Consider the following 24,056-nt stretch of genomic DNA (forward strand, 5'->3'; position numbering starts at 1 on the left):
TCGGCTGGACTGTACTAATAGCCTAAGTATAACATGTGGCACCACCATTTTCTGAATCTGTAACCTGTGAGAAAATTTCATGCAATGGCGATTTGAGGTGAGAAGCACCTGGGTAATGCTGTTGCAGAGTTCTTCCTTTTAAGCTTGGGTTGTGAGTGATGAGAGCTTTGTTTGAGAGACACGAATGTATTTCTGCATTTGACATTTCTGCGGCTGAGGTCAGAGTTCAACTGTACTCACCTTGTTATGTGGGTTTTTGACCCTGCCATTGGGATAAGGGAGCCAGTTCGTAGCAGCACGATACATGTGCAACTGGCCTGTAGGATGCTGATCTCTTGTGGCCAGAATTATAGAAACACCCAGTATAAAATGCCATTGCAGTTGAATGATTTACTGGTGGTTACACGGCATTTATTGGTTGTGGTGAGAGCAATTTGAAAGCTTTGCACAGTATGACATTAAAGGATATTGCTTGCTTGTGACTTTCTCATATCAGCAACTAGTGAGCAGATAGTTGAAAGGAACTCTAACCAAGACCTGCAATTCACCAAAGAAATTTAAAAGCAAAGGACTACAGATGCTGGTAAAGTCCATCAGGTCAAGCAGCATCTGTGTGGAGAGAGACAGTTGACATTTTCAGGTCAATGACCATTTATCAAGCACTTTTAAATTTTAAAAAGTTAGTTTTTCTGCTGGCAAAATGTTAACTTTACAGGAGAATATGTACGAGTGCAGTTGTTTTGTAGCGTGATGTTTTATTGGCAATACATGTGTCAAAAGAAGAAAGCACTTTGGAAACTCGTCTTTCAGGGGTCGATTGGTGATCTGGGACCATCTGCTCTTTTGTAGTCAGGACAGATTGCACTCTTGTGCCATTGGGAGCCGTTTGAGATCTTTAAAAATGCAGTGCGGGCATGGATGCTGAGGCCAGTGACATTAGCATTGTGACATGATCAGTAGGGCAGGTTCCATTCCATCCCCCGTCTCCATCCACTGGCAGCATTGAATATGGAATGAGTTTGCATCCATATAGCATCTTTTATATCCTTCAGACATCCCAGAGTGCTGCACCTTTAATCACTTTTGCAGTCTGTCACAGTTGTTTCCTCAGCGAACAGCACAGTATGTGCAGCATGATCCCACAAATGGTAGGTGACTAGTTGGTGTGTTTTGCTGGTTGTTGAGGGGTAAATGTTGACCAGGGTACTGGAAGAACTCGGTGCTCCTTAAATAGCATCATGGGTTTTTTAACATCCGCCTAAACAGGGTCTTTGTTTAATGCCTTCACTGAAGGGCATCATTTCTGACGACAAGTGTCGACCTGTGTTGTCTGGTCAACATAACAGCTGAACCTGATTTTGCCTTCAGCCCAGACCCATATGTATATATGTAGAAGCTACTGGTAAGTGATACAAGGAAGGACATTTAAAGACCAGCTCATCGGTTAAATCTGTCCCATCCTAGCATGGTGCAACTTCTTCATGCCATGACTCCCCATTTTCTCCTCCCTATGCCACAATCCTTAGGGAGAGTTCAATTGAGGGGAAACATTAATCTCTGACCCCCAAAGTAGCTCCAGGAGGTCAAGGTGAATGGTGCCACCATCCTCAATGACGCACCTACGTTCTCTATGTAGTTATATTGCTCATTCTCTGGGATTTGACCGTCTGAACACTTGCAGTGAATTCACACTCACTGTACGGGTCAATAACTTTTTTTTTGGCGGTTGGGAGCCCTCGACGAAAAGTAACTCATGGCATCTAATCTAGTTCCATATTCGTAGCTTCTATCTCTGACCCTCCCTACCCTAGCTGCCTCAAACAGTTGAATCATTATTTTAAAGACCTCAATTATATCTCCTGGAAGTCTGCACTTTCCAAAAATCCCCAGATCTCTCCGTCTGTTCAGATGACTGAGGGTTCTTTACTAGGTATCAATCTGATGGCACTCCTGAGCATTGTCCAGTGCCCCTCACTCCCTACCATGTGAGGGAACCAAAACCAGACAAGTATTTTGGTTTTTATCAGACCCTTGTATAAAGTAGAGATTTGGTAGTCAAGTCTGACTCCTTACCCTGAGCCAATGGACACAGTTTGTCAACTTTGATATATCTATGTGGCTCATTTGAAAAGCAAAGCGTGTGGGGCCCACTCAGCATTTTTTTTGGAATGTTAAAATGCTGATTGTGTATGCATTGGGTAGGAGGCCTCCAGGCAGTTAGATATGGTGCCCGTTTAACGATGGAAAAAAGAGAGTTGAACACCCATCTGTCTTTTTTTCACGTGTTTTGCTGAGATATTTTTAATGAAGAGATTCTTTCTCTGTTGCGTGTAAGGGGTTGGAATTTTGGAGTAGAAATTGTTTAGGACATTATTCCTGCCCGAAGGTCACATTATCAGCGTGCCGAGTTTGAGTGTAGATCATCACTTGAATGCCTTATGCAGTGAGATCATTGGAGTTAAACTCTTGGGTTAATTAATGATTGTCCTCGCTGCTCTAGAGGCTGCAGCAAAAACAGTTCTAACTCACTCCCGCTCATTCTTGCATGTTATTTGATCGTCACTTCTGAACCTCTTGCAGTCAATTTTGATCCAGTGTCACTGGTATTTTGTTTTGGAGGGGGGCAGAAGTGGGAGGCACCTCTGTATATAATTCTCTTTGGGTCCAATGTGGTTGGGTTTTGGGGCGGGGTTTATATATATTTCTGTTTGGGTCTGGTGTAATTCTTCTGGATGGGTTTTAGGGTTAGGGGCGGGCATCCTTATATTCCGTTTTGGACTGGTGATCTTCAGATTAGGTTTTGGTTGGGGGCTGTTAGATAATTCTTCTTGGTGTGATTTGTGAGTAGGTTTTGGGTAGGGGATGTGTATATAATATGTGTGGGGCGTTTTGAGGAAAATACTTTTTTATTTAGTCATTCACGGAATGTGGGCTTGTGTTATTGTCCGTCCCTAAATTGCCATTGAAGGTTGTGGTGAGCTGCCTCCTTGGATCACTCCAGTCTTGTGTTAATTGTGGTTTTGCATAGTTACTTTGGAGGGCAGTTAATAATCAACCACACTGGAGTCGCACGTAGACCAGAGCAGGTAAGGAGGAGCGGTTTCCTTTAAAGGACATTAGTGAACCAAGTAGGTTTTTCTTATAATGTGGTAGTTTCATGGTCACTATTGCTGAGGCTAGATTAAACTAGATTAGTTTAACTAACGGAATTTAAATTCCCTGACTTCTGTGGTGAGATTTGAGTTCATGTCTCTGGATCATTAGTCCAGGCCTCTAGATTACTAGAGCATAAACACAACCACTGTGCTACTATACCTGGTATCTACGTATGGTTTTGTCGCTCACTGTCTTGTGAAGTGGTTTTTTTGCCAGTGTCGATACATTGAGGTTCTGAATTTGTTTGACTGGGTGCCCCAGATTTTATTTCTCTGTGTGAAATATAGTTTGGCAGGAGCATCTATTTTTCCACAATAGCTTGGTGAATTAGCCTGTATGTGAAAGGCTTGCAGAGCAGGTTCAAAGGGCTGAATGGCCTACTCCTCCTAAAGTCCTTTGGAAGTCCTATGTTCCTGGACTGGAGGAAACCTGAGATTTAAGAAATGCCCCTCACAACATTTCTCTACCAGACAATCTATTGTTTGTGCACAGAAATCTTTAACTCGTGGTTGGTGACCCTTTAGGGACCTTGCCAAGATTCCAGGAGTAACATTTAGGTTGTTTAAGGTGTAAGGTAATATTTTTGGCAGATTACAACCCAAGTTTTTGCTAGGATTTCCCTAATGAGCTGTGAAATTTTTACTGTACTTGAAGTTCAATAGGATACTAGTACAATTCCAGATCCTGCTTTCCAAATTTTGGGCCGTGCCTGATGAGAGTGTTTTGAATTGTATAACTAGAGTGACTTATTTAAATGAATAAATTAAATATTACGCAACAACCCAGCCTGTGACCCTCTGAGATGTCTGCACTTTTCCAATTCTGGCATCCTGCACATTTCCGATTTTATTGGTAGCTGTGCCTTTAGGCATTTTACTTTGTGAAAGGCGCCATGTAAATGCAAGTTGTTATATTTAACCATGTTGGTCACAGTGCAATTTTAAGAGAATCCCATTCTTCTATTTACACCAAAAGGCTAAATATGCCCAGTGACTAACCTTGCAATTCAAGGCTTGTGCTTGTCACCTGGGAGATTTTAATCCTCAGACTGGCGAAGCATTGAGTAGAGTTGTTATTTAGTGGAATGTACCCCAAGTCCCCATCGTTCCAGCCCTGTTTTGCTCAGTATTAGGCTCCAGGTTTCTCTCTCAGAAGGCAATGCATCAAAGCTGCACGGCTTAGTAAATTGAAGTTTCGTTTTTAATTTTGTTCTGTTAAACTCTCCTCAAGGTCAAATAAGCCCAGGCTTCAAGCTGTTAGAAAGCTCCCTTTTGTGTGACTGTTTTACTCAGCATCCAATTGATTCTAAGGCTGTTTAATTCTTCCTCTTAGTTGAGGTGTTGAGTTTTAAATGGCAGGGACTCTGCGTTTATCACCCACCAGCTGTGTTGTGGCCCCCTGCGTCCCCGTCCTCTACCTTCCATGCTCTGTAGCTGTCTGAGTGACCCTGTGGGAGATATTTGTGCTTTTAAGAGAGATGTTGAGCCTAGGTTGGTGGTGGCTCACATTTAGGAGCCCTGAGTGCTTAACAGCTGATGCTAAGGCACCACCAGCTGGCTATGCCCAGACCCTTGTGTCTAAGTAAACTTGAAATGGCTTCCTTTTGTTCCTTGCGGCCCTTGCATTAAGCAGGAAAGCACTCGGTCGTAAACTACAGTACTGAGGTGTGGCTGTTCCCAAGCTCCTGGCACAGTGGGTTCGAATGATTTGATGTAAGTGTGTGCTTGTTGTGTCAGTGCAGTCGATGCTGCAGATGCTGTGGATCTAAGATGAAGCAGACAGGCAGTTCAATCCACCAATATCCATTACAAGCCTACCGACTCCCACAGAGATAAAAACAAAAAACTACTGCGGATGCTGGAAATCCAAAACAAAAACAGAATTACCTGGAAAAACTCAGCAGGTCTGGCAGCATCGGCGGAGAAGAAAAGAGTTGACGTTTCGGGTCCTCATGACCCTTCGGCAGAACTGAGTAAAGTTAGGAGAGGGGTGAAATATAAGCTGGTTTAAGGTTTGTGGGGGGTGGTGGGGAGGTGGGGGGAGAGAAGTTGGGGGTTGGGCTGGTGGTTGTAGGGACAAGCAAACAGTGATAGGGGCAGATAATAACAAGGCAGAAGAGACAGGCGGAAATCCTGTCGGAGAGCAGAGCAATACTTCTTCAAGGTAGGCATTTCTTGAAGAGGATTTCCAGCATCCGCAGTAGTTTTTTGTTTTTATCTCTGTGTTTAATTGATTGCCACTCCTCTTCAAGAAATGCCTACCTTGAAGAAGTATTGCTCTGCTCTCCGACAGGATTTCCGCCTGTCTCTTCTGCCTTGTTATTATCTGCTCCTATCACTGCTTGCTTGCCCCTACAACCACCCACCCCCCCTTCAACTTCTCTCCCACCCCACCCCCCCAACCTTAAACCAGCTTATATTTCACCCCTCTCCTAACTTTACTCAGTTCTGCCGAATGGTCATGAGGACTCGAAACGTCAACACTTTTCTTCTCCGCCGATGCTGCCAGACCTGCTGAGTTTTTCCAGGTAATTCTGTTTTTGTTTACCGACTCCCACAGCTACCTCGACTACAGCTCCTCACACCCCGCTTCCTGTAAGGACTCCATCCCATTCTCTCAGTTCCTTCGCCTCCGTCGCATCTGTTCTGATGATGCTACCTTCAAAAACAGTTCCTCTCACATGTCCTACTTCTTCCTTAACTGAGGTTTTCCACCCACGGTCGTTGACAGGGCCCTCAACCGTGTCTGGCCCATCTCCCGCGCATCCGCCCTCACGCCTTCTCCTCCCTCCCAGAAACATGATAGGGTCCCCCTTGTCCTCACTTATTACCCCACCAGCCTCCGCATTCAAAGGATCATCCTCCGCCATTTCCGCCAACTCCAGCATGATGCCACCACCAAACACATCTTCCCTTCACCCCCCCGGCAGCATTCCGTAGGGATTGTTCCCTCCGGGACACCCTGGTCCACTCCTCCATCACCCCCTACTCCTCAACCCCCACCTATGGCACCTCCCCATGCCCATGCAGAAGATGCAACACCTGCCCCTTCACTTCCTCTCTCCTCACCATCCAAGGACCCAAATACTCCTTTCAAGTGAAGCAGCATTTCACTTGCATTTCCCCTAACTTAGTCTACTGCATTCGTTGCTCCCAATGCGGTCTCCTCTACATTGGAGAGACCAAACGTAAACTGGGCGGCCGCTTTGCAGAACACCTGCGGTCTGTCCGCAAGAAAGACCTAAACCTCCCTGTCGTTTGCCATTTTAACACTCCACCCTGCTCCCTTGCCCACATGTCTGTCCTTGGCCTGCTGCATTGTCCCAGTGAAGCCCAACGCAAACTGGAGGAACAGCACCTCATCTTCCGACTAGGCACTTTACAGCCTTCCGGACTGAATATTGAATTCAACAACTTTAGATCTTGAACTCCCTCCCCCATCCCCACCCACTTTCCGTTTCTTCCCCCTCCCTTTTGTTTTTTCCAATAATTTATATAGATTTTTCTTTTCCCACCTATTTCCATTATTTTTAAATCTATACCTGTAACGCCCTGTCAGTCTTTCCACCCCACCCCCACTAGAGCTGTACCTTGAGTGTCCTGCCATCCATTCTTAATTAGCACATTCTCTTAGATAATATCACCACCTTTAACACGTCTTTGTTCCTTTGTCTGTGATATCTTTTGATTATCTGCTCCTATCACTGCTTGCTTGTCCCTACTAGCACCACCCCCCCCCCACCACCAACTTCTCTCCCCCCACCCCACCCCCCACCTTAAACCAGCTTATATTTCACCCCTCTCCTAACTTTACTCAGTTCTGCCGAAGGGTCATGAGGACTCGAAACATCATCTCTTTTCTTCTCCGCCGATGCTGCCAGACTTGCTGAGTTTTTCCAGGTAATTCTGTTTTTGTTTTGGATTTCCAGCATCCGCAGTAGTTTTTTGTTTTTATCAATCCAGTATTGTCTGTTTGTTACTGTCAGTATTTCTACGCATCAGACAACCATGTTAAAGACTTGCTCCCAATGTGAAGATTAACCCTTTGTTGTTCAAGCCTCACAGCAAAGACTGGAGCATTATAATCTCGGCTGACACTTCAGTGCAGTATGGAAGGAGTGCTGCACTGTCAGAAGTACCATCTTTTGGATTAGACCTTAAGCAGAGGCTCCTTTACTTTCTCTGGTGAATGCAAAAGATTCCTCAGTAATTATCCAAAAAAAAAAGCAGACGAGGTCTCCTCAATACCCTGGCCAATGTTTATTCCTCAACCAACATCACTGAATTAGATTACCTGATCATTTTCACATTGCTGTGGCGGAATCTTGCTGTGCTCAAATTGGCTTCTGTGAACCTTACGTTATAACAGGGACTACTTGTGTTTCTGTTCTTCCCCCAAAAAAAAATTTTGGTTCTGAGTTGAAGAAAAACAGATTCCTATTAAAGCTGCATGCCAGTGATGTAGTGAGGCGTCTTTCTGGATGATATGTCACCAAACAGCTCCCAGCAGCAGGATCTGCAGTACTTTTTCTCAATTTTTGTAAACAGGAGTTTTAACTTTCTGCACTATACCAGTGAATGCATAGAGAGCCGTTGCCTTGTACCCTCTATATGGTGAAGCTAAGCATGCAGTACATCTAGCAGTGTTAAGGGTACCCCATCCACAGCTCCTCATTGACTTGATGAGGCCAGGTGTTGAGTGCATTGTTTCAGATCATTAGTTCTCAGTTCGCAGGGAGACTGTAGCATACTGGTAAGGTTACTGGTCTAGTAATCCAGAGAGAAAAACAGAAAATGCTGGAAAAACTCAGCAAGTCTGGCAGCAGTGGATAGAGAAAGAGTTAACGTTTCGAGTCCGCATGACTCTTCTTCAAAGCTAAAGAGAAGTAGAAATGCGATTGATTTTATACTGTTTAAATTTCCAGTGGTACCCACATCCCACAAAAAAATAAAGGTTTGATTTCCAGTTTGAGTGGTGCCAGCCAGGGTGGTCCAAGGATACTATGTATGATTGTGTTTAGTGTCCCTGGGCAAGGGAGACAAATTTAATATATCAGCAAAGGCCGTTTGGTCCCAAAAGTCCACTCTTGTTTCACAGATCGATCCTGCCATAATCACTCACTCTCTCTCCTCTCTGGAATTGCATCCCCTTCCCCAGAACTCAGCTACTCTGTCTGCTTCATTGACTTTTCCTTGGTAACTTGTTCTGCAACCCACTTGCTCTCTGGTTGAAATAAAGTTCCACCTAATTTTATGTTAAAGTGCCTAATTTTTAAATTTTTCCTTATCAAACTACAAGTCCATCAGAACTGACCACTTGAAATAGGCAACCTTGTCAGAATAATGAGTGCTACTTTGATTTTATTCATTAATATTAGAACTACTTTGTTTGAGTAAACTAACAAACTTATGGTTTTAGCTTTTTAAAGTGGTCTTTAGAAGCATTACATTCAAACTCACAGAAGTTGTAGTTTCTTGGTGCCCTCGACACATTGAGCTGGAGATGTGTGGCCTATGATGAGTCACTTATTGACTAGGCACTAAGTGTCACAGTGAGTTGGTGTATGGCCTTGTCCCACTTTTATTTCTGTAACTTTCCGTAGTTGTGCAACTTTGAGAATTCAGCACTTCACCCACTCTGACCTTTTGTGCACTCCCCCCAACTTCCTTTGCTCCACCATTGGCAGCCATGCCTTAAACAATTTAGGCCCTAAAGCCTAGAATTCTCTCTCTAAGCTTCTGCACCTCCTGAGCTCCCCTCTTCTTTCAAACGCTCCTTTAAAACTTTTCCCCTTTGACCAGGCTTTATCATCTGTCCTAACATTGTTTCCTATGGTGTGGTCAGTTTCAGTCTGATTACACTCCTGTGGAATGCCTTTGGGTGTTTTGCTATGTTAGAGGCATTTATATTAGTGCATGTTGCAGTTATTTGACCTCTATGGTGTAGGTTCAAATCCAACCTAGGTTACTGAAATAAGATCTCTCATCTCTACTGCCTGTAAGGGTCCTCTAAGTGAGGAACAACATTGACCATTCTCACCCCAGCTACTCACAATTCAACACAATTTAGCACCAACCATTAGAGAAAATAGAAAAGGAAATGTACTCTGGTGCAGTAGAAAGTGCTTACCTGAAGTTGGAATAATGTATATTGGGATATAGGTGATGTGAGCTTTCAACAGTGAAGTCTCGTCATCTGCTAGATGATGGAAATTAACAGATAATTGGGAGCACCCAAGTTTCAGTTCTTGCAATACTGCTGTCAGATGTTCAGGCACAGGAATGAAAAAGTACACTACAAACAACGTAGACTGAATTTAATATTTCATGGGCTGCAAGGTTGATTTGTCAGTTGGGAAGGAATTGGTGTTAGTGAGCTGTGCAATGAGGCGAAGTGTCAAGCACAGCTTTGAAAATTCTAGCAGGTAATTGAGAAAGTGGATAATCAGAGCATGGATAATGGAGGTTTCACTGCATTATACATCCAACTTGGTAGCTGAGGCGGTGTGGAGAGAGTCTTGCTCTACATCTAGCTATGGCACTGCAAGCTTTGAGAGCACTTGATGCTGACTTCGGATGCCTGAAAGTATTCCGTTCATCTTCACTAATATCCCTTGTCTTGAAATATCCCTCACTAATTTTCCTCTGATCACGTTGGGTAACTCAATAACTATGAATGATGCAGCACTTTTGGAAGACTTGAGCTAAAGTCATATGCAAATGCCAGTAGAAATGGTCACTTCCTAAAGAGGTGGTTTGCAGCCATGGTGGTCTGTATAGACAATGCAGATGAGGAAACATGGCAGAAAGCATCTGTACTGCTGATCTTTATTTCCTAGAAATAATTTTTGAATTGAGAAACCCAAATACAAAGCCAAAGCCCATAGTACAGGATGCCACCATTTTTGGCAAGAGGAGCGAGCGGTTGTGAATAGGTAGCAGCCAAATTGGAGTTTAAGAATCTGCAGATTGTCAAGGAAGGGAAGGCTGAGGAAGGTGCAGAGTTCAACAGTTTAAGACCCTGGAAAGCATAAGTTGGGAGCTGATGATGATCCAGTGAGTCTTGAATTCAGCAGCAAGGATGTGGAAAGTTATGGAAGGCAGTATAACTCGTCACCCAAATAATGATTTTAGGTCAAACTCAAGCTGTCATCTCCGGGCTGTGGTAGAAAATAGCACAGAACCTTTTCATTCTTTGGCCGCCTGAAATATTTCTGCCAGTGGTTTTGATCTAGATCCGGCAGAAACCGCTGAGTGTGGGAAAGGTCATCCCATTCCAATTGTGGGGACTGTGGTTATTTTCCAAAGCATCGGTGTGGGAGGGTTGGGAGTAATCCAGATGGGATGTGGAAGTTTTTATTTTGAGAGCTTGGGCAAAAGAAAATTGAAAGGCTGTCCTTTCAGACTTTCAGAAAAGTGCTTCAGGGTAGCTTGAAAAGACTGTACAAATGTTAAGGGTGGTGACGAACAGACCTTATCATCTATAAATGAGGACACTAGGGATATAGGACACTTTCAGTTGGATCCTCAGTGAACAGAGGACAAGAGTAGTGTGATGAAAGCATTTGAGGAGGCTATTTCCTGAATATAGTCTATAAAAATATATAAATTGTATGCACAAGATGACATCGATTTGAACTGAAAAAGGGTCAAATAAAGGTTGTGAAGAAGTTGAGGCTCAGTTTTGAAGCTAATTTTTCCTCAAAGACAAAATCATTCAAACAAAAAGTCTTCCCATATATGGAAGTCGCAGGGTAAGCACTGGAAGCAAATCATTCCCATTAATTTGTGCTTAAACTGAGAACAGGCGTATTCTGGTCCACAGTCTACTCCCTTCTTGAGCTCTTTTTAGTTAAAAAAAAACATAATTAAACATAATTCCACATACCAACGAATACAGTTCCACATGAGGCTTGAATGATCCACAGACATTGTATTTCAGAACATAAGAGCTGGCAGGAGTGAGTGGGTGGGGGTGAGGGTTGGTGGTGCTCAGTAACTAGAGGACACAGATTTAAGATAATTGGCAAAAGAACCAGAGGGGAATTGAGAATTTTTTTTTAAATCAGCGAACTATGATCTGGAATGCACTGCCTGAAAGGGTGGTGGAAGCAGACTGAAATAATTTTAACAACAATAACTTTCAAAATGGAATTAAATAAATACTTGAAAGGGAAAAATGTTCGAGGAGAATGGTGCTAATTGAGTAGCTCTTTCAAAGAGCTGGCGCAAACACAATGGGCTAAGAGGCCTCCTTTTTGTGTTGTCCGACCCTGTAGAAGATCATTCAGCCCTTTTACACCCTTCTCCCCCATTCAATTAGATTATGGCTGATCAGTACCTTGATTCCCACTTATCCGCCTCAGTTCTGTATCCCTGACTATCTTTACCAACAAAACTCTCCCCACATGGCATATTGGCATCCAACTAGTCTAAGGTTTTGAAGGATGGCGGGAAGTGTGTCTGTTTGGCCAGAGATGCGCTCAAGACAGTGATTTGTTTTATCTTGATTAATTCCTGGGATATTTTAGTCAAACAAGTTTGTTTCTGTGACTCACTTCACTGTATGACATGTCAGACACACCTTTTTGCAAGTATAATTATGCACGTCTAGGTATTATATAGATTTTGTACGGTTATGTTACTGGGGATGCCATGAATCGCTTGTTGTTGAACCTTCATTGCCGTCAGATTCAGGAGTGTGTTTAGATACATAATTCCAAGGCCCCCAGGAGGATCTTGAATTAAATGGTTGTTTGGTGCTGAATCAAGTGAAGGTTTCCAATTGAAGGTGTAATGTGATTTATTCTGCTTTTCAAACTTGCCAAAAGCAGTAAGCTTACAAATAACTAACTTCAAGGAATAATTTTAGGGCTCTCCCTGGTGACCCACTCAGTATATGCAATCTTCCTCAGTAGTTGTACCACACGCAGGTGAGGAAAATTCTAGGTTCCATCCTCTGACGAGACAGTAGCTGAACCATTACAATTGGGCTTGGTGACTTCCAGAGAAGCGAAGGGAGCAATCAGCATGAATCAGTGGACTGGGGAGTAGGGGAAATCATTGCAGAGATTCAGGAGGTATTGTAATAATGACCAATGGATCCTTTATTTATACTTGTGTCAAGTTGGTAATTCAAGGAATTTATGTGTGATTGGCATTTTTTTTGACTGATAACGCTCCTTTTCATTGCCTGAGATGTATTACTATATTATAGGTGCTATATAAATGTACGTTGCTGTTGTCTTTGAAAAGCAGATATCTTCCCTTTACTTTTGTTTTATTCATTCATGGGATACGGACTTCGCTGGCTGGGCCAGCATTTATTGCCCATCTCTATTGCCCCGAGAAGGTGGTGGTGAGCTGCCTTCTTGAACCGCTGCAGCCCCTGTGGTGTAGGTACACCCACAGTGCTGTTAGGAAGGGAGTTCCAGGATCGTCAAGGAGCGATAGTTGGATTCTCTCTTGTTGGAGATGGTCATTGCCTGGTACTTGTGTGGCACTAATGTTACTTGCCATTTGTCAAGTCTGAATATTGTCCAAGTCTTGCTGAATTTGGACATGGACTGCTTCAGTATCTGAGGAGTCACGAATGGTGCTGAACATTGTGCAATCATCAACGAACACCCCCACTTCTGACCATATGATAGAAGGAAGGTCATTGATGAAACAGCTGAAGATGGTTGGGCCGAGGATACTACCCTGAGGAACCCCTGCAGTGATATCCTGGATCTGAGATGACTGACTTCCAGCAACCATAAACAACTCCCTTTGTGCTTGGTATGACTCCAACCAGTGGAGAATTTTCCCCTTGATTCCCACTGACTCCAGTTTGGCTAGGGCTCCTTGTTGCCACACTTGGTCAAATGCAGCCTTGATGTCAAGGGCAGCCACTCTCACCTCACCTCTGGAGTTCAGCTCTTTTGTCCATGTTTGAACCAAGGCTATATTGAAAGCAGGAGCTGAGTGGCCCTGGCGGAACCCAAACTGGGCATTAGTGAGCAGGTTATTGCTAAGTAAGTGCCGCTTGATGGTACTGTTGATAACCCCTTCCATTGCTTTACTGATGATTGAGAGTAGGCTGATGGGGGGTGATAATTGGCCAAGTTGGATTTGTCCTGCTTTTTGTGTACAGGACATACCTGGGCAATTTTCCACATAGCTGGGTAGATGCCAGTGTTGTAGCTGTACTGGAACAGCTTGGCTTGGGGCACGACAAGTTCTGGAGCACAAGTCTTCAGTACTATTGCAGGAATATTGCCAGGGGCTCATCACCTTTGCAATACCCAGTGCCTTCAGCTGTTTCTTGATATCGCGTGGAGTGAATTGAATTGGCTGAAGATGGGCATTTGTGATGCTGGGGACCTCCAGAGGAAGCCGAGATGGATCATCCATTTGGCACTTCTGGCTGAAGGTTGTAGCAAATGCTTCAGCCTTATCTTTTGCACTGATGTGCTCCCCCATCTTTGATGGGGATGTTTGTGGAGCCACCTCTTCCAGTGAGTTGTCTAATTGTCCACCACCATTCACGGCTGGATGTGGCAGGACAGTAGAGCTTAGATCTGATCCGTTGGTTGTGAGTTCGCTTAGCTCTGCCCATCACTTGCTGCTTATGCTGTTTGGCACGCAAGTAGTCCTGTGTTATAGCTTCACCAGGTTGACACCTCGTTTTTAGGTATGCCTAGTGCTGCTCCTGGCATGCCCTCCTGCACTCTTCTTTGAACCAGTGTTGATCCGCTGGCTTGATGGTATTGGTAGAGTGGGGGATATGCCGGGCCATGAGATTACAGATTGTGTTCGAGTACAATTCTGCTGCTGCTGATGGCCCACAGCGCCTCATGGATGCCCAGTCTTGAGTTGCTAGATCTGTTCAAAATCTATCCCATTTAGCACAGTGGTAGTGCCACACAACACAATGGGGGGTACCCTCAATATGAAGGCGGGACTTTGTTTCTACAAGGACTGTGCGGTGGTCACTCCTACTGATACTGTCATGGACAGATGCACCTGCGGCAGGCAGGTTGATGAGGATGAGGTCAAGTATGTTGTTCCCTCCCCACCTGCCGCTGACCCAGTCTAGCAGCTATGCCCTTTAAGGCTCGGTCAGTAGTGCCGCTATCGCTTGCTGATGGACATGTTTTTGTAAGTGGCATCTAGTGATAGAATATAAATGTCTTTTTTTCTTTTTATATTATTGGTGGGTTGCCCAGTTTTGACCCCATTAATCTTTCCTTCGAGGAATGACGGGGTGGAATTGGAATGTAAATCACCCAATGATACAGTGAATGTATGGCTCAATCACACATTATCATGTACCTCATTTGGAGACTGCAGTACCAGCAGCCAACTGGCACCTCTGCTCCATGCAGAACAAAATGTTGATTTGCCTACTAATCAATACTTAAAAACTACAAGCAACACCCCTTGACAGTGGGCCAGAAAACTCCCTGCGCAGAGAGGGTGTGCTTGAAGTGTACTTGCTGCTCTCCCTGTCCAGTTGGGCTATTGCTAGTGATGGGACTGTTCAATGATGCTGCTGCTTACTGATGTCCAGTTTTTCTGCTGCCCACCATCCTGTAGAACTTTGCTCAAGTGGCCATTCACATGTGAGCTTTGACAAGCAATCCATGGGGTCAGTGCACAATTTTGTCTTCCTGCTCACATACATTCCAGTAGCCTTAGCTTGTATCATTCAATGTCGTGAGATCAGCTGACTTAACCAGGAAAACCTTATAGCAACTGATAGGTATCTTAACGTAATAGGCACCTTAACCTCTTAAGTGATTTAAATTAAAAATATAGAGATTTGTCAGACTAAGGCCAAGTTTCTTCTAGTTTGCCTTATATCATCCTGGTAGTTACATGATACAAAGATAACGGAGTTGTTAACTGATTATGACAACCAACTTCTATCAAATTGGTCAACAACAGATCCTAACATGAAGTGAGAAAAACCCCAGTTATGGGGAGCTGTGGGAAGGCATCGGTTCAAAATCACCTGTTCCTCCCAAGCATGCTACAGCTCATTTGCTGAAATAGTTGTCTGAAGCCTTAACAAAAACTTAAAAATGAAAGACAACTTGCACTCAGTTCAGAAGGTAGAATCCTGGAAGGATTTAATGTTGAAGTGTCAGAGAAGGGCTGATCTATAGATAACGCAAGGATTCACACTGGTGAGTTTACTGTTTTTTAAATAGACACAAGGAGCTGTCACTTAGCCTGCAAACCTGGCACATGAAAGCATTTTGTATTCTGTGTAGCAATGGATTAACGTGCTTCAGTTCTGTAAAGGGTTAATGCTTCAAAACAAATTATTTTTCTTGCACTTGGAGGTCACTGACTTGTGTCCCAGAGATTGGACTAATGTGTCAAATTTGGGATTTCAAAAGGAGAAAAGAACAAAGAAATGGCTTGAATGAAATTGAGCTCTGTTGGGAGATGAGGAAGTAGCGAAAAAAAGTCTCCAAATCAAGTGTCATGCACAAGAAAAATGCAGTTGAAAAGGTGCTTTTTTTGAATTTGATTACTGGCCGATCCTTTTAATGAAATTCCACTGGCAGCAGTTCACACCTGGCTCCACACTTTGTATTCAGATGGCATGCTTTTAACAGCTGAACAATTCTGGGGAATTACATGGACAGAGAAGTCTCGAACTGCTTTAGTGCTGGCTCTCAACAATCAGGTCTTGCTGCAGCCAGTGCCAATCTCCAGTTCCCCCTCCCAAATAAACTGCAACCATCTTTTTTTGTGCTAGGTATGACTCCAACTAGTGGAGAGTTTTCCCCCTGATTCTCATTGACTACAGTTTTACAAGGGCTCCTTGATGCCACACTCGGTCAAATGCAGCCTTGATGTCAAGGGCAATCACTCTCACCTCACCTTGGGAGTTCAGCTCTTTGGTCCATGTTTGAACCAAGGCTGTAATGAGGTCAGGAGCTGAGCAGCCCTGGTGGAACCCAAACTGGGTGTCAGTGAGCAGGTTATTGCTAAGCAAGTGCCACTTGATAGCACTGTGGGATTTACTGAGGCCAACCAACAGTCAGGAAGATGTTACTTGTTTTTTAACTTATCCCTTCCTGACTATCTCCACTCCTTCTCTTGAGGCTAAGCCAGCTCTGGCGAGCATTCCACATTGTGTGTTGCTTCGCTGTTCAAGATCTCACCTCATTGCTTTATTCCGTGAGTCATGCATACTGGCCCATACAAGCACACAGTCAGTCACGTGTGGTGGCCTGTCAGGCACATTGCCAGTCGCACAAAGGCAAAAATTGCCAGGTTTTAGGCCCTGGGCTGGGCTGCACCATTTGCGATGTAAATGCTGTAAGGCTGGTCTCCCACGAGTTGGCATATGGGGACTGTGAGCAGTGAAAGCAGCTCAGGCACTTAAGTTGAGTATTTTTACACAGTGAATACATTTGTTTTTAATAGTCGATTCTCATTGTAAAACACACGTTCCTGTGTTCTATTTCAGAACACAGGAGAAGGCCATTCAGCCCCTCGGGACTTTCCCAGCATTCACGTTAATCATGGCTAATCTGTATCTTAACTTCATCTACCCACCTTGGTTCCATTAGCCTTAATGCACTTTCCTAGTAAATGTCTGTCATTCTCGGTTTCAAGGTTTTCAATTGATCCCCAGGCTCAACAGCTCTTTGGGGAAGAGAGTTCCAGATTTCCTCTACTCTTCATGTGAAGTGCTGTGTGATATTACCCTTGAACAGGCTAGTGCTAATTTTAAGATTAAGCTCCCTTGCGCTAGACTGCTCCATCAGAAGGATTAGTTTCACACTAGAAATAATGTATTTATTCTTTGTCCTTTATTTGCAGGTTATTGTCAGATGCCAACCAGAGAAGCTAAATGATAGGATTGCACCTGGCGTGACTTTAAGAGTATCACAGCAGTGTTGGGCTCTCTCTCTGCGGCTGCTATTACCTGATCACTTGTTTCTACGTTTCTACTTTTTAAAAAAAAAATTGTCTCTTCTGGTTTGGAAGAATGTTTCTACTGCACGGATTGGGAAGGACTCTGTTGATACTGGAGCTTCTGGAGGCCACAGCACTGGCGCACTGGCAGAATGAACCCATGCCGATCGTCAAAGACTTGGACAGCCAGATCGAGGCCTCTATGCATTCGGTGATCCTGGAGCAGGACCCGCCTGCTGTGTCCTTCAGTATCCCGGATGGCTCTGCGTACATTAGTCGCGCCTTCACAATGAGAATCCCAACGGAGGTGCTGCCTGCCCACGCGATGCTTAAGGTAATCATCTCTTACTCAACTTTAACTGCCTCAATGTAACTCTATATGAAAGCACAGCAACTGCACACTGTATTGCAGAAAGCTTGTTCACTTCTTTTCACTTTTCTCCCTTTTCACAATGTATAAAAGTACAGCCTACAAATGTTCAAAAAAATAAACCCGTCAAGTCCTAAACACATATACCTGATAATCTGAGTGAGGGAGAGGGACTGAAGCATGTACTTTTCTACATAAATTGTTTTGAACAGCCATTTGCACAAGACTTTTTACCATAGTCTGGTCCTGTTGGCTTCCTTTAACGGTAAGAAACTTGTACCTTCTATTAACGTTCATCACATCTCACATTTATACCTGCACACTGAAGGAAAATCCTGACTGTGACTCATTTGCTAGAAGCACTGAGCCACACTGTCCAGGAGGGTTCAGTTCCCTGTATTGAGCCACACCAAGACAAATGGTGTCATCCTTGATCCCTGCACTGAGCCACTTAAGTTCAATCCCTGGTCTGTGCTGCACTAACTAATCCTCCTAGACACAGTAAAGTTTGCATTGAAAAGTTGAGGCTTTTGTTGTGAATTGATAATTCAAGTATCCGCCTGTTGATCTGGATGATTTGCGCAGTTTTAAGATCTGGATTACATTCTGAGCAGCCCCAGCTGAAGGCCTGTACACACTGCCTTATTCAGTGACCTACAGCTGTCCAGCCAGAATGTAAAGCTTTAACTTTCTGCAGATGTTGCAGGATTTTAATAACTGTACAAACTTGCTTTCATAAATTCTCACATTTTGCATTTCTAAACAATTCCATGAGGGACTAATGTATCAGGGCAGCTTATCTCTGGAATCTCGGGAATTTGTAGCTTGTTCTGATTGCATGTTGTGAATGAGCTTTTTATTTTTAAATTCGTCTTTCCTCCTTCCCTCCTCCTCATGCTTGGGTCAGTTCCAAGGGTCATGAGCCAACCCACTGTACCTCACGCAAATGGCTGGTCCTCCTCGTGAACTTATATTGAGTGTGAGCACCAGTGCCAAAACTGCTGGTGTCTTCACTTCACCTCAGAAAATAATTCTCAGGATGTGGACACAGCCGGAAACCCTCAGTGTTTATTGCCCACCTCTGGTTGTCCTTGAAAAGGTGGTGAGCTGCTGTAGATTGTTATGGTGAAGTGCTGTCGGCGGCTCCAGGAATTTGACCCAGCAACGCTGAAGGAATGACGCTGTATATGCACGTCAAAATGATATGTGCCTTGGAGATGGTGTTCCCATGCATCTTCTGCTGCCCAGATGGTGGAGGTTATGGGTTTGGCAGGCGACACCTACTTTCTACTAGTTGCTGTTGGCCAGCAATTGGGAGAGAAAAAAAACCCGCAAACCCTTTCCAACCCCAGCATTCCCAAAAAATTTCGTCTTTCCCCCTTAACTGTACAATTAGCCTAGGTAAGAACAGAAGCAGAATTGAACATGGGACTTTCTTGGTCAGAAAGTCTCTCTTTCACACACCAGGCTGAACTGAAGACTGCTCCCTCTGGTGGTAGAAGTCCCACCCTACACATATCCACATTAGAATTCCAAATTTGTGTCACTAAACTCCAGGACTTGTTGGACACAGGAGTGTTCATGACACAGTTCAACAGGTTGATAATCAGACAGCTAATTCTTCCAGCGCTTCACCATTATTTCCTAAAGGGAAAAAGGTGTGTGTGAAGAAAGGAAACAAACAAAAACCACATCCTCTTGTAGACAACAACTTGTGTGCAACCTTTATAGCAGTAAAACAGCTCAGTGTGCTTTACAGAATGCCTCAAACAAATATGATGGCAAGATATGAGATGTTAGGACAGGTGACCGAAAATTTGCTAAAGAGAGATGTTTTAAGGAGCTTCTTAAAGTAGAAAGAGAGTCAAAGGGTTTTAGGGAGGGCATTCCAGAGCTTTAGGGTCTTGGCAACTGAAGGCCTGGTCACCAGTGGTGGAGTGATTAAAACTGGGGAGCCTTGAAAGCTCAGAATTAAAGGGCCCCAATTATGTCAGGAGGTTGTGGGGCTGGAGGAGATTTCAGAGATGGTGAGGGGGCGAGGCTATGGAGGGAACTCGAAACAAGGATGAGAATTTTAAAATCATGGTTTTGCAGACCAGGAGCCAATTTAGATCAGGGAGTACAGGAGTGATGGGTGGACAGGACTTGGTGCTTGTTAGGACACAGGTGGCAGAGGTTTGGATGATCTTTAGTTTATGGAAGATAGAACATGGGAGGCTAGTGCATTGGAATAGTCAAGTCCAGAGGTAACAAAGACATGGATGCGTGTTTCAGCAGCAGCTGAGACAAAAGCAGAGTTTGGAAGTTACGGAGGTGGAAATAGGCAATCTTAGTAATGGTGCAAATTTGTGATTGGAAGCTCAGCTTGGGGCCAGATATGACACCATGGTTGTGAACAGACTGGTTCAGTCTCAGACAGTTTTCAGGGAGAACTATGGGTTAATGACTAGGGAACTGAATTTGCGTCATGGGTCTAAGACAATGGCTTCGGTCTTCCGAATATTTAGTTGGAGGAAATTTCTGTTCATCTAGTTCTGGATGTCGGGCAGGTGGTCTGACAATCCCAAGATAGTGGATGGGTCAAGGGAGGAGGTGGTGGTGAGGTACAACAAGCTGTCGTCAGCTAACGTGAAAAATAATGCTGTGCTTTCAAATAATGTGCAGACAGATGGTGAGAACAAGGAAAGGGTAGTTTACCTTTGTCACAGTTGCATAGGATGTCATTTTGTAACTTTGATAAGAGATATTTTGGTACTATGACAGGCGGAAACTCGATCAGAAGGATTCGAGCATGGAGTTCTGGGAAAGATGGGCAGTGATTTGGGAGGCAAGGACTCCCAAGGAGTTCAAGGACTTTGTCGAGGAAAGGGAGGTTGGAGATGGGTGGTAGTTTGCAAGGACAGAGCAGTCAAAGGTTGGTTTTTCGAGTAGGGGGTGACGACAGCAGGCGTGAAAGAGAGGAGGGCATTACCTGAGGAGAGTGAACAGATAACAATATCTGCTACCGTAGGAGCTAGAAAGGGATGACAGGTGGTCAGCATTTTAGTGGGAATAGGCTCAAGAAAGGAGGAGGTGGGGTCTCTTGAACAAAGGCATGAGGAGAGATAGGAGAGAAAGATGCAAATTCAGGGCTAGGACAGAGGGGAACCCAAGAGAAAGTTTGGCCCAGTGTGAAGAAAGGGGAAGCTGCAAAAAGCGATCAGATGATCTTGATCTTTGTGACAAAGCTCCTCCCCCTCGTTTGGGGAGAAGGCTTGGAGGCTTGGGAAGATTGACTTTCTTTGCTCCTTACAATCTGAGATTGAAGTCTTTTGTTTTCTAAGTTGTGTTAGAAGAGCCCAGTCAATTTAATTGTGGTAAACTGTTAGAAGTTGCATTGTTGCTTTGTCTCAAATGATGGAAATTACCACCCACTAAATTTATACAGAGCCAAGCAATTAATCAAATCCATTTACAATTAAGCAACTTGGAAAACAAAGGAAGATTAGATGAATAGTAACCAGTATGAAACAGCTCCAATTGTGCAGCTAAAAGCAATGAGGCTGATTCCCAATATTGAGCGCTTAAATTATGAGGAGAGATTGAAGCTATTCAATTGTGGAATGAGGAGTCTGAGGAGGTTTTTAAAAATTATTTCATAGGATGTGGGCATCGTTGGCTAAGCCAGCATTTATTGTTCATCTCTATTTGCTCTTCAGAAGGTGCTGGTGAGCCGCTACATATCAAATGGTGTAGCTACACCCGCAGTGCTGCTAGGAAGGGAGTTCAGGATTTTGACCCAGCAGCAGTGAAGGAATGGTGATATATTTCCAAGTCAGGATGGCGAGTGACTTGGAGAGGAACTGCCAGGTGATGGTGTTCCCATGCATCTGCTGACCTTGTCCTTCTAGGTGGTAGAGGCTGAGAGTTCAGAAGGTGCTGTTGAAGGAGTCTGGGTGAGTTGCTGCAATGCATCTTGTAGATGGTACACACTGCTGCCAATTTATCAGTGATGGAGAAAGTAATGTTTAAGGTGGGTGGGTGGGGTACCAATCAAGTGGGCTGCTTTGCTCTGAATGATGTTGAGCTTCTTGAGTGTTGATGAAGCTGCACTCATCCAGGCAAGTGGAGAGCATTCCATCATACTCCTGACTTGTGTCTTGTATATGGTGGACAGGCTCTGGGGAGTCAGGAAGTGAGTTACTCTTCACACAATTCCCAGCCTCTGGCCTGCACATGTAGCCACAATATTTATATGGCTAGTTCAGTTCAATTTCTCATCAAAGGTAACCCCAAGGATGTTGATCATTGGGGATTCAGCAAACGTAATGCCATTGAATGTTAAGGAGAGATGGTTAAATTCTCTTATTGGAGATGGTCATTGTCCGGCACCTGTGCGGCACGAATGTTACATGCCACTTATAAGCCCAAGCCTGAATGTTGTCCAGGTCTTGTTATATGTGGGCACAGATTGCTTCAGGATTGGAGGAGTCGCGAACGGTCTTATGGAGATGTATTAAAGGTTAACCTAGAATATTACTTCAAATTGAACCAAAATCTCAGAATATTGCTGCTTAAGAGGCCATTTGATCCATCCTGCCTGTGCCTGCTCTTCAGTCAAGCTATCCCATTAGTACCACACCCTCTGCTCTTGCCCATTTCCTGTTAAGTTCCATTGTGGCAGTAAATCTAGTGTACACAGGTTCAGACTAGTAAACCGGAACTTTAGGACTGATACCAGGAAATTCTTATTAGAATGTGAAGAATAAATTTCCAGGTGGACCAGCGGAGGCTAAAAGCCTGGGATCATTTAAACAGTTAGATGCTGCAATGGCGGGGGTGGGAGGCATGAGGATCCGGATGGATGGATGGATAAATGAAGAGGCACCAAATGGTGTTGCTCATCTACAATTCTTGTGTGCACCATCCTGAGTCATACTGGAGGTGTGCAGATGTCGGGTTATACACGGGATGTGCAAAGGCCATTAAAGCATCAATTTACAGTGATTATTTGCCCTGCCATAGAAGATGGCCTCCTGTGGCCTGTTGATGCAGTGCAACAAGCTCGACACTGCAACATCATCCAGGTCTGGGTGCTGTCTCCCTTTGAATCTTGCCAAACCCAGGCATTCACTGGGGAACAACCACTTCTTGCTTTTTGCGAGGGAGGAGGAGTGAGGAAGGAAAGAGCAGATCTGTTGGGGTTTCCCAGCTTTAGAAATGTCTCTCTCTCTGTCTTTGTCTCTCTCTGTCTCTGTCTCACTCTCTCTCTCTCTCTGTCTCTCTCTCTCTCTGTCTCTCTCTCTCTGTCTCTCTCTCTCTCTCTGTCTCTCTCTCTCTCTCTGTCTCTCTCTCTCTCTCTGTCTCTCTCTCTCTGTCTCTCTCTCTCCGTCTCTCTCTCTCCGTCTCTCTCTCTCTCTCTCCGTCTCTCTCTCTCTCTCCGTCTCTCTCTGTCTCTCTCTCTCCGTCTCTGTCTCTCCCTCTCTCCGTCTCTGTCTCTCCCTCTCTCCGTCTCTGTCTCTCTCTCTCTCCGTCTCTGTCTCTCTCTCTCTCCGTCTCTGTCTCTCTCTCTCCGTCTCTGTCTCTCTCTCTCTCTCCGTCTCTGTCTCTCTCTCTCTCCGTCTCTGTCTCTCTCTCTCTCTCCGTCTCTGTCTCTCTCTCTCTCCGTCTCTGTCTCTCTCTCTCTCCGTCTCTCTCTCTCTCTCTCCGTCTCTGTCTCTGTCTCTCTCCCTCTGTCTCTCTCCCTCCCTCTGTCTCTCTCCCTCCCTCTGTCTCTCTCCCTCCCTCGGTCTCTCTCCCTCCCTCGGTCTCTCTCCCTCCCTCGGTCTCTCTCCCTCCCTCGGTCTCTCTCTCTCCCTCGGTCTCTCTCTCTCCCTCGGTCTCTCTCTCTCCCTCGGTCTCTCTCTCTCCCTCCGTCTGTCTCTCTCTCCCTCCCTCTGTCTCTCTGTCTCTCTCTCTCCCTCTGTCTCTCTGTCTCTCTCTCTCCCTCTGTCTCTCTGTCTCTCTCTCTCCCTCTGTCTGTCTGTCTCTCTCTCTCCCTCTGTCTGTCTGTCTCTCTCTCTCCCCCTGTCTGTCTGTCTCTCTCTCTCCCTCTGTCTGTCTGTCTCTCTCTCTCCCTCTGTCTGTCTGTCTCTCTCTCTCCCTCTGTCTGTCTGTCTGTCTCTCTCTCCCTCTGTCTGTCTGTCTCTCTCTCTCCCTCTGTCTGTCTGTCTCTCTCTCTCTCCCTCTGTCTGTCTGTCTCTCTCTCTCTCCCTCTGTCTGTCTGTCTCTCTCTCTCTCCCTCTGTCTGTCTGTCTCTCTCTCTCTCTCCCTCTGTCTGTCTCTCTCTCTCTCTCCCACTGTCTGTCTCTCTCTCTCTCTCCCTCTGTCTGTCTCTCTCTCTCTCTCCCTCTGTCTGTCTCTCTCTCTCTCCCTCTGTCTGTCTCTCTCTCTCTCCCTCTGTCTGTCTCTCTCTCCCTCTGTCTGTCTCTCTCTCTCTCTCTCCCTCTGTCCGTCTCTCTCTCTCTCCCTCTGTCCGTCTCTCTCTCTCTCTCCCTCTGTCTGTCTGTCTCTCCCTCTGTCCGTCTCTCTCTCTCTCTCTCTCCAGTGCGCGCTCGCTCATTCGCTCGCTCTCCGGCGCGCGCGCGCTC

The 24,056-nt window shown here is 44.9% G+C and overlaps 1 protein-coding gene across 2 annotated transcripts in view; it reads left to right on the forward strand.

The window, feature by feature from the left end:
* Window positions 1-24,056, forward strand: part of dag1 (dystroglycan 1) — a 125,492-nt gene that overhangs the window by 62,529 nt on the left and 38,907 nt on the right. For both annotated transcript variants that reach the window (XM_078543824.1, XM_078543826.1), the window contains one exon: window positions 16,983-17,412. In XM_078543824.1, coding sequence (XP_078399950.1) covers window positions 17,152-17,412 — 261 coding nt within the window. In that variant the 5' untranslated portion in view covers window positions 16,983-17,151. The remainder of the gene's footprint in view (window positions 1-16,982; window positions 17,413-24,056) is intronic.

The sequence above is a fragment of the Cetorhinus maximus genome, chromosome 6 (assembly GCF_964194155.1).
Source record: "Cetorhinus maximus chromosome 6, sCetMax3.hap1.1, whole genome shotgun sequence".
NCBI lineage: Eukaryota > Metazoa > Chordata > Chondrichthyes > Lamniformes > Cetorhinidae > Cetorhinus > Cetorhinus maximus.